Genomic DNA, 11962 nt, shown 5'->3' with positions numbered 1-11962 from the left:
TAGCAGAAGGAAAGAAATCATAAAGATCAGAGCAGAAATAAATGAAATAGAAACAAAGAAAATAATAGCAAAGATTAATAAAACTAAAAGCTGGTTCTTTGAGAAGATAAACAAAATGGATAAACCATCAGCCAGACTCATCAAGAAAAAGAGGGAGAGGACTCAAATCAATAAAATTAGAAATAAAAAAGGAGAAGTTACAACAGACACCGCAGAAATATAAAGCATCCTAAGAGACTACTACAAGCAGCTCTATGCCAATAAAATGGACAACCTGGAAGAAATGGACAAATTCTTAGAAAAGTATAACCTTCCAAGACTGAACCAGGAAGAAATAGAAAATATGAACAGACCAATCACAAGTAATGAAATTGAAACTGTGATTTAAAATCTTCCAACAAAAAAAAGTCCAGGACCAGATGGCTTCACAGGTGAATTCTATCAAACATTTAGAGAAAAGCTAACACCCATCCTTCTCAAACTCTTCCAAAAAACTGCAGTGGAAGGAACACTCCCAAACTCATTCTATAAGCCACCATCACCCTGATACCAAAACCAGACAAAGATACTACAAAAAAGGAAAATTACAGACCAATATCATTGATGAATATAGATGCAAAAATCCTCAACAGGGGCTTCCCTGGTGGGGCAGTGGTTGAGAGTCCGCCTGCCGATGCAGGGGACACGGGTTCGTGCCCCGGTCCGGGAAGATCCCACATGCCGCGGAGCGGCTGGGCCCGTGAGCCATGGCCGCTGAGCCTGCGCGTCTGGAGCCTGTGCTCCGCAGCGGGAGAGGCCACAACAGTGAGAGGCACGCGCACCGGAAAAAAAAAAATCCTCAACAAAATACTAGCAAACAGAATCCAACAACACATTAAAAGGATCATACACCATGATCAAGTGGGATTTATCCCAGGGATGCAAGGATTCTTCAATATACGCAAATCAATCAATGTGATACACCATATTAACAAATTGAAGAATAAAAACCATATGATCATCTCAGTAGATGCAGAAAAAGCCTTTGGCAAAATTCAACACCCATTTATGATAAAAACTCTCCAGAAAGTAGGCATAGAGGGAACCTACCTCAACAAAATAAAGGCCATATATGACAAACCCACAACAAACATCATTCTCAATGGTGAAAAACTGAAAGCATTTCCTCTAAGATCAGGAACAAGACAAGGATGTCCACTCTCACCACTATTATTCAACATAGTTTTGGAAGTCCTAGCCACGGCAATCAGAGAAGAAAAAGAAATAAAAGGAATACAAATTGGAAAAGAAAAAGTAAAACTGTCATTATTTGCAGATGACATGATACTATATACAGAGAATCCTAAAGACGCCACCAGAAAACTACTAGAGCTAATCAATGAATTTGGTAAAGCTGTAGGATACAAAATTAATGCACAGAAATCTCTTGCATTCCTATACACTAATGATGAAAAATCTGAAAGAGAAATTAAGGAAACACTCCCATTTACCAATGCAACAAAAAGAATAAAATACCTAGGAATAAACCTACCTAGGGGAGACAAAAGATCTGTATGCAGAAAACTATAAGACACTGATGAAAGAAATTAAAGATGATACAAACAGATGGAGAGATATACCATGTTCTTGGATTGGAAGAATCAATATTGTTAAAATGACTATACTACCCAAAGCAATCTACAGATTCAATGCAATCCCTAACAAATTACCAATGGCATTTTTTACAGAACTAGAACAAAAAATCTTAAAATTTGTATGGAGACACAAAAGACCCCGAATAGCCAAAGCAGTCTTGAGGGAAGAAAACAGACCTGGAGGAATAGAGACCTAAATGTAAGACCGGACACTATAAAACTCTTAGAGGAAAACATAGGAAGAACACTCTTTGACATAAATCACACTTTTGATCCACCTCCTAAAGTAATGGAAATAAAAACAAAAATAAACAAATGGGACCTAATGAAACGTCAAAGCTTTTGCACAGCAAAGGAAACCATAAAGAAGACAAAAAGACAACCCTCAGGATGGGAGAAAATATTTGAAAATGAATCAACGGACAAAGGATTAATCTCCAAAATATATAAACAGCTCATGAAGCTCAATATTAAAAAAACAAACAACCAATCCAAAAATGGGCAGAAGACCTAAATAGACATTTCTCCAAAGAAGACATACAGATGGCCAAGAAGCACATGAAAAGCTGCTCAACATCACTATTAGTGAAATGCAAATCAAAACTACAATGAGGTATCACCTCACAGCAGTTAAAATGGGCATCATCAGAAAATCTACAAGCAACAAATGCTGGAGAGGGTGTGGAGAAAAGGAAACCCTCTTGCACTGTTGGTGGGAATGTAAATTGATATAGCCACTATGGAGAACAGTATGGAGGTTCCTTAAAAAACTAAAAACAGAATTACCATATGATCCAGCAATCCCACTACTGGGCATATACCCAGAGAAAACCGTAATTCAAAAAGACACATGCACACCAATGTTCATTGTAGCACTATTTACAATAGCCAGGTCATGGAAGCAACCTAAATGCCCATCAACAGACAAATGGATAAAGAAGATGTGGTAAATATATACAATGGAATATTACTCAGCCATAAAAAGGAACAAAATTGGGTCATTTGTTGAGACATGGATGGATCTAGAGACTGTCATACAGAGTAAAGTAAGTCAGAAAGAGAAAAACAAATATCGTATATTAACGCATATATGTGGAACCTAGAAAAATGGTACAGATGAACCAGTTTGCGGAACAGAAACAGAGACACAGATACAGAGAACAAACGTATGGATACCAAGGGGGGAAAACGGCAGGGGGTGGTGGTGGTGGCGTGATGAATTGGGTGATTGGGATTAACATGTATACACTGATGTGTATAAAATTGATGACTAATAAGAACCTGCTGTATAAAAAAATAAATTTAATTTAAAAATTAAAAAAAAAAAAGACCTTAAGGGCAGGCCCCGTCTGCCTTTCTCATGGCTGCATCCCTAGCACTGAAGCTACAGCCTGACACTGAGCTCAATAACTATTTGTGGAACAAGTGAAACAGCTGTGCAAAGCCTGACCCTGGGTCCTGGAGTCCCTGATGTTGTTAATAAAGACAGCAAGCCTGGGTTCTGTTTGTTTATTGATCTCTTCCTGATTACTCCAAAGAGAATTCAAGATGGAAGGGGCTTCGCCCACCCTCCCTGATGGCAGGACCCTCAGAGCATGTGCAGTGAGGCACAGTCACTGTGTCCCCGGAAGCGGTGAACTGTAGGCTGTGAGCTCCGGTGTCCCCAGCCTTGCACAGTCAAGGTGATGGAGCAATAGCTGCTTTCCTAAGCCTGAGTGGGGCAAGCAGCATCCACACAGATGGTGCAACAGGGTTCGGGATTTCTCCTTTCATAACCGAGAGGCCAGAGATCTGTCCCCTCTGTCTGCTCCCCCAGCAGGTCACAGATCATCACCACTCTGGCTGCCTGGAAGGGTTTAGTCAGAGAGAATCATAGAGTGACCAGGGCTGGAGCAGCCAACTGGAGCCGCCCCTGTTTGCGTTCTCTCTCCTAGCACAGCATGCTGGAGACAGGCAAGAGCTTCGGTGAGGGCCAGAGCCCATCTCAGAACTGGGCCTCATCAGGGTGAGTCCAAACAGGCAGGGAGGGGGCAGCGGGCTGTGGAGAGAAGGTAGAGGCTGCACCACCACTCTAAGACGAGCCAGGCCTAGAGCCCCCTCCCTGAGACTCCTGTGAGAGCCGACAGTGGGGCCTCCAGGCACCCCCTGGCAGCCTAGTGTAGCCTTCTCCTTTTCCCAGCCTCTTCCCTTCTCCTATCCTGTTCGGAGGCAAGGCCTCGGGAACCTTCCTGATGTTTCAGCTACCTCTCTCCCCCCGCTCCCCTGTCCAAATGTCTGGGGTTCCACTTCTAAGGTGGGATGTCCAGAGTGTGGCCACAAAGCAGTGTCCATCTGGGTTGCGTGTGGGCTGCCCACCTACTGTCCCTGGGAGGCAGAAGTTTCTTTGCCTGAAAGAAATGAAGGAGGGGAGAGAAAAACAAGTCGCTGCTAACTCAGGTTTCAGACACCGTTCCCTGGCCCAGCCCACTCCCACTGCAGCCTGCAGACCAAGAGAGCTGGGAGGACCCAGACCCGCAGCCGGGGGGTGTTTCTGTGCCCAGTTCTTTCCCTGAGATCTGCAGGAGAACCCAGAGTCTGTCTTTCCTCCACACGTACTGGAGGACAAATAGCTACAAAAGGACAAAAGTATTATCAAACCTTTATCACGCACCGGCCCTCACAGACAGCCTCACTTAACCCCACAGTGAGGGCAGCGAGCAGGTGCTGTTAGCAACCCCATTTTACAGAGGATAAAACTGAGACTAGGGACTGGCTGCAGTCTTGCAGGCAGCAAATGAGGAGAGGGATTTGAGCTACAGAGTGCGAAGGAGTCCAGAGGGTGGCTGGGGATGCAGACAGAAAGCAATGGGTCAGAGGAGGCTGAGCTCAGATAAAACACACACAAATGAAAAACGGCTCCCAAACAATCTACCAGTGATAAGAATATTGCCAACAGGAGCACATATTTACTGAGACCCTACTACACTCCAGACCCCAGTGCACTTTCATGCAGTCAGTCTTAACGGGTCTATAAAGGAGGCTCTGCCATCACGCCCACTACACAGAAGATGAGGAGGCTGGTGAGCCAGCCTGCAGCTGCACAGCCCCAGAACTCAACCTCTGCACCGCCCTGCACGCAATCAACCAGATGCAGGAGGCAGGATATCTGCCCTTTGTCCCTGCCCCGCAGCCACCTTCCAGTGGCCCCGGGCAGCACGCTTTGGTGCCCCCGTGCTTTGTCACTGTAAGTGCATGAGAACAGTGTGCCCCTGGGCCTCTAAAGGCCTGTACATAGGCCTGTGCCCAGCTGCCGGCAGGCAAGCTCACCTTTAGGGATGAACTTCAGTGAGCTGCTGAATATTCAGAAGCGGGACTGTCCACGCTTGGGACCATCGTTCAGGAACTCATGGCCCAGCCCATTGCCACACCTGCCACAGGACACCTGGGAATACCACAAGACAGCCATGAAAACAGCTGCAGCCATGGCCCCTGCTGCCACCAGCACATGGGGTCCTCCCCATGCCTATTTCCCAAGGTAACTGCTGGCATGAGAGGTTGGCCTTGGCCCAGAACCTGCCCCGGAAAACCATCTTGTTTCCATGTTCCCACCAGGACCCCAGGCTCTCCCAATAGTTTGGGGTGTCAGCTCCCCTGGCTGAAGCCAGAGGCCTGGAATAGACAGACCCTAGGCCCCTACAGCTGTAGGGGGAACAGCAGGAAGTGGTGGGGGGCTCTCAGGACCCCCCTGGCTGACACCTCCTCACTGCCCCCCAGTTGCTACCACCCACCTTTAAGGCTCCAGGCTGACTGTGCTCTGGACGCTTGGCCACACTGTCAGCATGGATGGTCTCGGTGAAGGCCGGCCACGGGGATGAGTGTGCGTACTTTGAGCGGCTGGAAAACAGCTCATAGCCACATTGGGCACACACGTAGATGCCTGGGGCGGAAGGGGAGGTAAGAGCAGAGATGCTGGCTCCAGCGCCTCGGGGGTGAGCACCTAAATCCTTGAACCCAGGAGAGGACAGCAGCACTCCGGTTACAGGGTGGGCTGCACACCCTCCCCACTCACCCACCCACCACCCATAAGCCTGGGTATCGGCTCTGTGGTGGAGACACAGCATGGAGCTCACATTTAGCAGTTCTGAGCCTGTGCCAGAGACCAGGAGAGCCACTTTTCACAATTATTTCTTTCACTGTTCTTAACAGCCCTGTAATGCAGATGTTCCCATTTTACAGATGAGGAAGCTGAGGCTCAGGGATGCAAAATGCTCAGCTACAGGGTGTGCAGCCAGGAAGGAACCCAGGCAGTCTGATGAGGACACAGCTCTGCCCCTCACACACAAGCAGGCCCCACACGGTGGGGGCTGTGGCATGGTCAGCACCACCACTAGCCCCCCTCCCTTCCCACGTGGACCTCCCTCTGCCCAAAGAAGCCGTAAGGTGGATGCCCAGACACCAGCCTGCTCTCCAAGCAGGAAAAGACTGATCCCAGCAAAAGACCTCCAGTCAGACAGAGGGCCCAGGAAGACAGAGCACCAGGGAGAAGGATGAGTTTTAACCTACCTCCAAAAGATCACCCTGAAGGGGGAAAAAGAAAGGTTGCAAAACTGACTCGCAGAACAGGAAACTGCTTGGGGGTCCCTCGAGGGGTACTGAGTCACCCTTCGCCCCCTGCCTGGCCTGGAGACAGCCTGCCCTGGATTCTGTGGCCTACTCAGCCTTTACCAGTAACTTGAGGAAGAAAAGAGGAAACAGGAGCTGCTGTGGGAGTGGAGTTTCCAGCTTGGCAGAGTAGCCTGAGGACAACCCGGAGTCCCACAGCCAGAGAGTCTGAAGGGAGGACTTTGCCCAGAGGGTCCTATGTCACAGCTGGCTCACAGAGACCAGGGTGTCACATCTCAGCTCCCTCGAGGGCTGACACCCAACAAATCCCACCCAGGGGTAGGTCGCTGCCCTAGTCTTGCCTGTGGACATATTTTTACCAAATTAGTCCATGACCAGGCAGCACAGCCCAGAAGGGGATTCATCTGGGCCTCTCAAAGCCTGGGGCCAGGGCTGACTGCCGGCCATGCCCCCAAACCAACCACTCACCCCCTACCTTCCACCCCTCCTACCTGACCCAGGCTATCCAGTCAAACTTCACTGGCCATTGGCAGCCTGGCAGCACTCCTCGTTACCCAAACCTGGGGCCCTGGGCAGGTAGGGGAGGCACCCAGGCGGTCACATTTGGATCCCAACAAGACGTGCTTTCCAGCTTACCCCGCAGGTCTGGGGAACCGGGGAGAAGAAAGAGCTGGGGTAATATCAGGAGGATGCCCCAAGGAGAGGCAGGCCAGTCACAGAAGCCGCCCCTGGACAAGACCTTCCACCGCCTCCCCCTAAAGTTCCGATCCTGACCCGGATACCCGCAACGGCGTCACCACCCCCATACCTTGACCCCGCAGATTTCCTCGGAAAAGGCCACGCTCACACTCAAGGTCTGTCCTCCTCGAGGACAGCGATACCCTCTCTCCAATGGCCCTCTCCCCTCAAGTACCCCTACTCTCCGGAACCCCCAATTCCTCCCTCCTCTGTATCCCCTTTACCCACATGCGTTCCTCCCCGCGCGGTCACACTCGGCCCCCGTTCCCGGGACTCCGGGGCTCTATCGCCACCCGGAGGGCTGCGACGCCCCCTCTAATACGCGTCCCCACCCCCGCTGTCCTCCAGGAGGTCACAGGTCGTACCAGGCTCAAAGTGGTTCTGGAAAACCTCGCCCCCGAAGAAGCTGCAGAACGACATGGCGCCGGCGGGACCGCTGCACGATCGCCGCCTCCAACAGATCCGAGGCCACAGACCTAAGACCTGGTGCTTGTGCCCGCCTCCTGCCCCGCCTCCCGAGAACCAATCCCACTCGGATCCCGGACCTGCCCCGGCGCCCGAGGCCCCGCCCCCCAAGGGGACCAATCACGTCCAGAGGTGCGAGACACCCTCTCAGGGCCCGCCTTCCGTTGACCCACCCTTTCCACGGACCAATCCCACCCCGGGACTAGGGTTCCGGCTTCCGCCTCCAGGAGGCCTCGCCGCCTCCCGAGGACCTGCCCCCTCCGTCTTCCTGCAGGCCCCGCCCACCACTAAGGGCCAGTCCTGAGCGATCCCCGCGGCCCCGCCCCTGCCCCCCTGCCCCTAGCTACAGGGCGGGCCGCTGAGCTGCGCTGGGTTTGGGGTGGCTGCCGCGGTGCACAATGAGCCGCGTACGCTCTCGTCGTTTCCCGGCGCTTAAGCCCCGGGCTGCCGGCCGTTGACCAGCCTTTCCGTGCCCCTCAACTCTGAGACACCGCGGGAAGAGTTGTCTCTGGCTTTTATTAGACAAGGGGACAGGCGGGGGTTGCGCCGCGCTTCTTTCAGGCTCCCTCCATCCCATCCTGCCTACAAGTCTCCCGAGGTTTCCGGCTTTTCCTTCTCAAGATGCTTCTTCTGGGGACCCTGGTGGGCGAGGAACAGGAGGAGCGTTAGTCACAGGGGTCTAACCAGCCGCCTGGGTTACGCGGAGTCGGCCCTGTGCCCTCTCCCACTGGTTCCTCCCCTACTTCCTTTCTGGCAAGAATCAGTGCCCAGGACTGGACCCCTAAAAGCCCCCTCCTGTGGATGAGTGCAGGGACATGCGTGCCACCCCCATCTGCTCAGCTTCCCGGCTGTGGGGCAGGTAGGATGTGGTGTCGGAGCCCCAGAGAGCAAGGCTGGTGGGCTCACCATGAAGACCCTCTTCTCTTGGGCTGTCTGGAAGCGGCCATGGCCAAACTTGGAGGTGGTGTCAATGAACTTGAGCTCGATGTTCTCCAGGGCCCTGCGGCTGTGGTGCACAAGGAGTGACTGCGGCCGGTGGGAGAGGAGAGCTGTCACCATGGGAGGTCCCCACTCAGCCCCTCCCATTACCCCCAGTCAGGAAGGTCTCACTCACCCAGATTCTGTTAGAACCTCTCCCTCTTTGCTTTCCCCATCCCCACCCCTCCTGAAGCAGGCTGGAGGACAGGGTAGGCCAGCCCCCCAACTCCCCCAAGGCCCATGGGGCTCCCACTCCCCAGCTCACCACCTGGCACTGACCTTCCTCAGCGTGATGACCCTCTTCTTGGTGCCCGCGATGCAACCTTTCAGCATGATGAAGTCATTGTTGACTTCCCCGTAGTGGGGGAAGCCACCCTGTGGGAAGGTGGGTCCAGGAAAGGGGCTGCTGGGTTAGGAGGCAGCTGGGGGCCCTAGGAGAACTCCCCTGGCCTAGGGTGACATTCTCAATCACTAATCAGGGCAGCATCTGAGCCACACCCTAAGTCCTTCCCGTGATTATCTTATTTAAAAATCTGCATTTTACAGAGGGGGAAACTGAGGCTCAGAGGGGTGAAGTCACTTGCTCCAGGCCCCGCAGCTGCTACACACTGCAGCTGGGGTTTGAGCCCAGGCAGCCTGACTCCAAGGCCACAGTCGGAGCTGCTGCACTCCGCACCCTGTGACAGCAGCTGGAGGATGAGCTGTCTGCAGTGGTGGCTCTGAGGATGCAGAAACAGCAGGGGTTTGGTCCACCCAGGTGGTCCACCTTGGTGCCTGAGCTCTTGGGGGAGGGCAGCACCCCACAGGCCTGCCCCACACATGCACACCAGGCCCCTCAGCCAAACCCCTCACCAGTGGTGTGATGGATTTGTCGGTCACATCGTAGCTGGTGGATGCATTGTTCTTAACCACCTTCCCGTCCTCTGTGTGCAGCCCCCGGCCGATGCGGTAGATCTGCCAGGAGCACAGGGCACATTGGGGACAGCAGGTAGCCTCTGGGACTGGCAAGATGCCCACACCCATCAGAATGCGGGCTTAAACCCAGGCGCTGGTGGGGGCATTTCAGAGCCTTAGGGGGCCAGGCAGCATCTGGGTCATGCACCCCACTCACTGGGGTGTGGTCACGGGCATCCCCTCTCAAACCAGGCCTGTGGACACACCTTCTTGTTGAGTTCTGTGCGGTGATGGTAGCCCTTCTGCCCAGCCCGGGCGATGGAGCAGCCCACGCGGGCAGGGTGCCAGGCACCAATGCAGGCCACCTTGCGCAGCCCCTTATGGGTCTTCCTCGGCAGCTTCTTGGTATGCCAGCGGCTCGTGACCCCTGCAGGTGGGAGGGGCAGGTAGCTTAGAGGCCAGTTTGGCCCCCACCTCCTCCAGGCAGCCTTCCTGGAGCCGCCATCCCCACCCGGCCCTACCTTTGATGCCCCTGCCCTTGGTGACGGCAATGACATCAATGACCTCACTCTGGCTGAACACACTGTGCACTGGCACCTGCTTCTCCAGCCGGGCCTGGGCCCAGGCCACCTTCTCAGCCACCGTGCCGCCATTCAGCTGGATCTCCATGATGTGGGCCTTCTTCTGCCGGAAGGGCAGCAGCTTCATCTGTAAGACATGGCATGGCCAGTCGGTTCCCAGAAAGTCACACACACCCCCGTTTGCCGACATGACATGGCCAGCTGGTGATCCCTGGCAGACTTTCATGCACGCATTCATTCAACAGATGATCCCATGCTCTGGTGTGCCTATATGCCACGTTCTGTGCGAGGCACTGGGGATGCAGCATGGAATGAGGCAGACAGCGTCCTGGCCCCCATGGAGCCACCATCTAGTTGGGTGGCAGAAACCAAGTAAACTCTTGGATAGGCCTAAGTGTTGTGATGAAATATTGAGGGTGGAGGGGACAGTTATTGCACATGAGGGTGGTGAAGGAGGGCCTCTCTGAGGAGGTGACATCAATGGCAAGAAGGAACCACTAGGTGAAGATCTGAGAGCTTTTGGGGCAGAGGGAACCGCATATGCAAAGGCCTTGTGGCAAGGAAGATGGGGGGGCAGTGGTTGGTGGGACAGAAACGGGACCAGTGTGTCTGGACTGTGGTGAACAGGGAGGAGGGTTCAGGACGGTGATAGGTGAGCAGGGGCCTGGCCAGGCAGATCTCATAGGGAGTAGCTTGGGCTTTATTCCAAGTGCAGGGTGTGACATGATCTGATGCACATTTTTAAACATCTCTGGCTGCTGCTGTGTGAGGTGGAAGCAGGGACACGGTTAGGTCACAGCATAGGGCTCAACCAGTACTGATGGAGGACCTGTTGCATATAAGCCTCCTGGGGGGTGTGGTACAGCAGTGAGCAGGAAGCTGTGACCCCTGCCCCCATGGAGCTGAAGTCTATGGAGGGAGATGGATGTTAACCAATGACACACGTAACCAGGAACTGCAAGTGTGAGAGTAACTCAGGCAGGTGGGGAGGGTCATTGCTCCGGGCCTGGGAAGGCTTCCCTGAATGTTCCAGAAAAAGCCAGAGGGTATAGGTAACCTGTCAACCCACACGAAGCCAGACCCCACTTACGAATGTTGATTCACACCCACATGTGCCAGACCCCAAACAGAGGCGGCCAGACCCCCACACCCAACACTGGGCAGGTGATCCTGGACCTTTGTGGCATTTCAGGGCCTTGGTTGACTGCTGGGTGTGGCCAGTACCCTGCAGCCCTCAGAGTGCACTGATGCCCAACATCTCATACCCGGGGCTGCAGGCGGCTGGCTGGTCAGCCGACACTTTGGGCCTATGCCCGAGGCTCGCAGTATTTTTAGGCTGACATTTGCCAGGGCTCCGGAAAGCCAGGCTGAGGGAGGTTGGGCCCAGGTGGTGGACTGGCTGACCAGTGTGGACCAGGGGGTAGGGGCTGACCTGGGTGTGGACGATGACCCGGATGACCTTGCAGTACTTTTTCATGGCAGCAAAGTCCCTCTGCAGCTGCTTCTTGCCATCGGCATCACGCCACCTCTTGCAGGCCTTGGTGAAGGCTTTTTTCTTGCTCTTGTGCCTGAGCCGTGCACAGAGGGTGCTCAGCACGACCAGCACGGCAGCCTCCACTGCATCCTACCAAGCATGGGCTTAGATGTCCCCCTCCTCCCTCCTCCCCTTCCCAGGGGAGGCATTGCTGGGCCCCTGGGGTTCCTGGGCTGGTTCCGGGCGCCCTCCTTAAGCACAGACTGTCTTTCCCTCTCTAGGCCTCAGTTTCCTCCTCCGTGAAGTGGGTACCCTCCCCGCCTCCTGGGGCTGAGAGTGAGCAGATGTGTAGGAGCCCAGGGAAGGGGCGTGCCAGCCAGCCACGGCCACGTGCCCACTTTGCCATGGCTGGTGAACCCACTTCTAAAGCGAACAGTCAGGACTGGCCAGGCCCCTCACCCCGTCGTTCCTAACCCTTGCCAGGATGCTGGAAGGTGGACATCATTATCCCCATCCTACAGATGAAGAAACCAAGGTTCACAGAGGTCAGATGAGGGGCAAGTTGATCACAATTGCAGCAGCAAAAACAAGGCCAG

At 53.7% G+C, this 11962-nt stretch overlaps 2 protein-coding genes across 2 annotated transcripts in view; both read right to left on the bottom strand.

The window, feature by feature from the left end:
* Window positions 1-3989: 3989 nt before the first annotated feature.
* Window positions 3990-7394, bottom strand: MSRB1 (methionine sulfoxide reductase B1). Its single transcript, XM_007453560.1, is given in 4 exon segments — window positions 3990-4021; window positions 4941-5055; window positions 5402-5550; window positions 7340-7394. Coding segments are annotated over 4 exon segments (351 nt in total).
* A 548-nt stretch (window positions 7395-7942) lies between these two features.
* RPL3L (ribosomal protein L3 like) overlaps window positions 7943-11962 on the bottom strand; it is a 6880-nt gene continuing 2860 nt past the window's right edge. The window contains exons 4-10 of the mRNA XM_007453559.1: window positions 11325-11460; window positions 9833-10019; window positions 9578-9738; window positions 9270-9371; window positions 8697-8792; window positions 8346-8465; window positions 7943-8078 (exon numbers count right to left, since the gene is read on the bottom strand). Coding sequence (XP_007453621.1) covers window positions 8022-8078; window positions 8346-8465; window positions 8697-8792; window positions 9270-9371; window positions 9578-9738; window positions 9833-10019; window positions 11325-11460 — 859 coding nt within the window. The 3' untranslated portion in view covers window positions 7943-8021. The remainder of the gene's footprint in view (window positions 8079-8345; window positions 8466-8696; window positions 8793-9269; window positions 9372-9577; window positions 9739-9832; window positions 10020-11324; window positions 11461-11962) is intronic.

This window comes from Lipotes vexillifer, unplaced genomic scaffold (genome assembly GCF_000442215.2).
Source record: "Lipotes vexillifer unplaced genomic scaffold, Lipotes_vexillifer_v1.1 scaffold914, whole genome shotgun sequence".
Lineage (NCBI taxonomy): Eukaryota > Metazoa > Chordata > Mammalia > Artiodactyla > Lipotidae > Lipotes > Lipotes vexillifer.
This window is presented reverse-complemented; position numbering and strand designations above follow the sequence as displayed.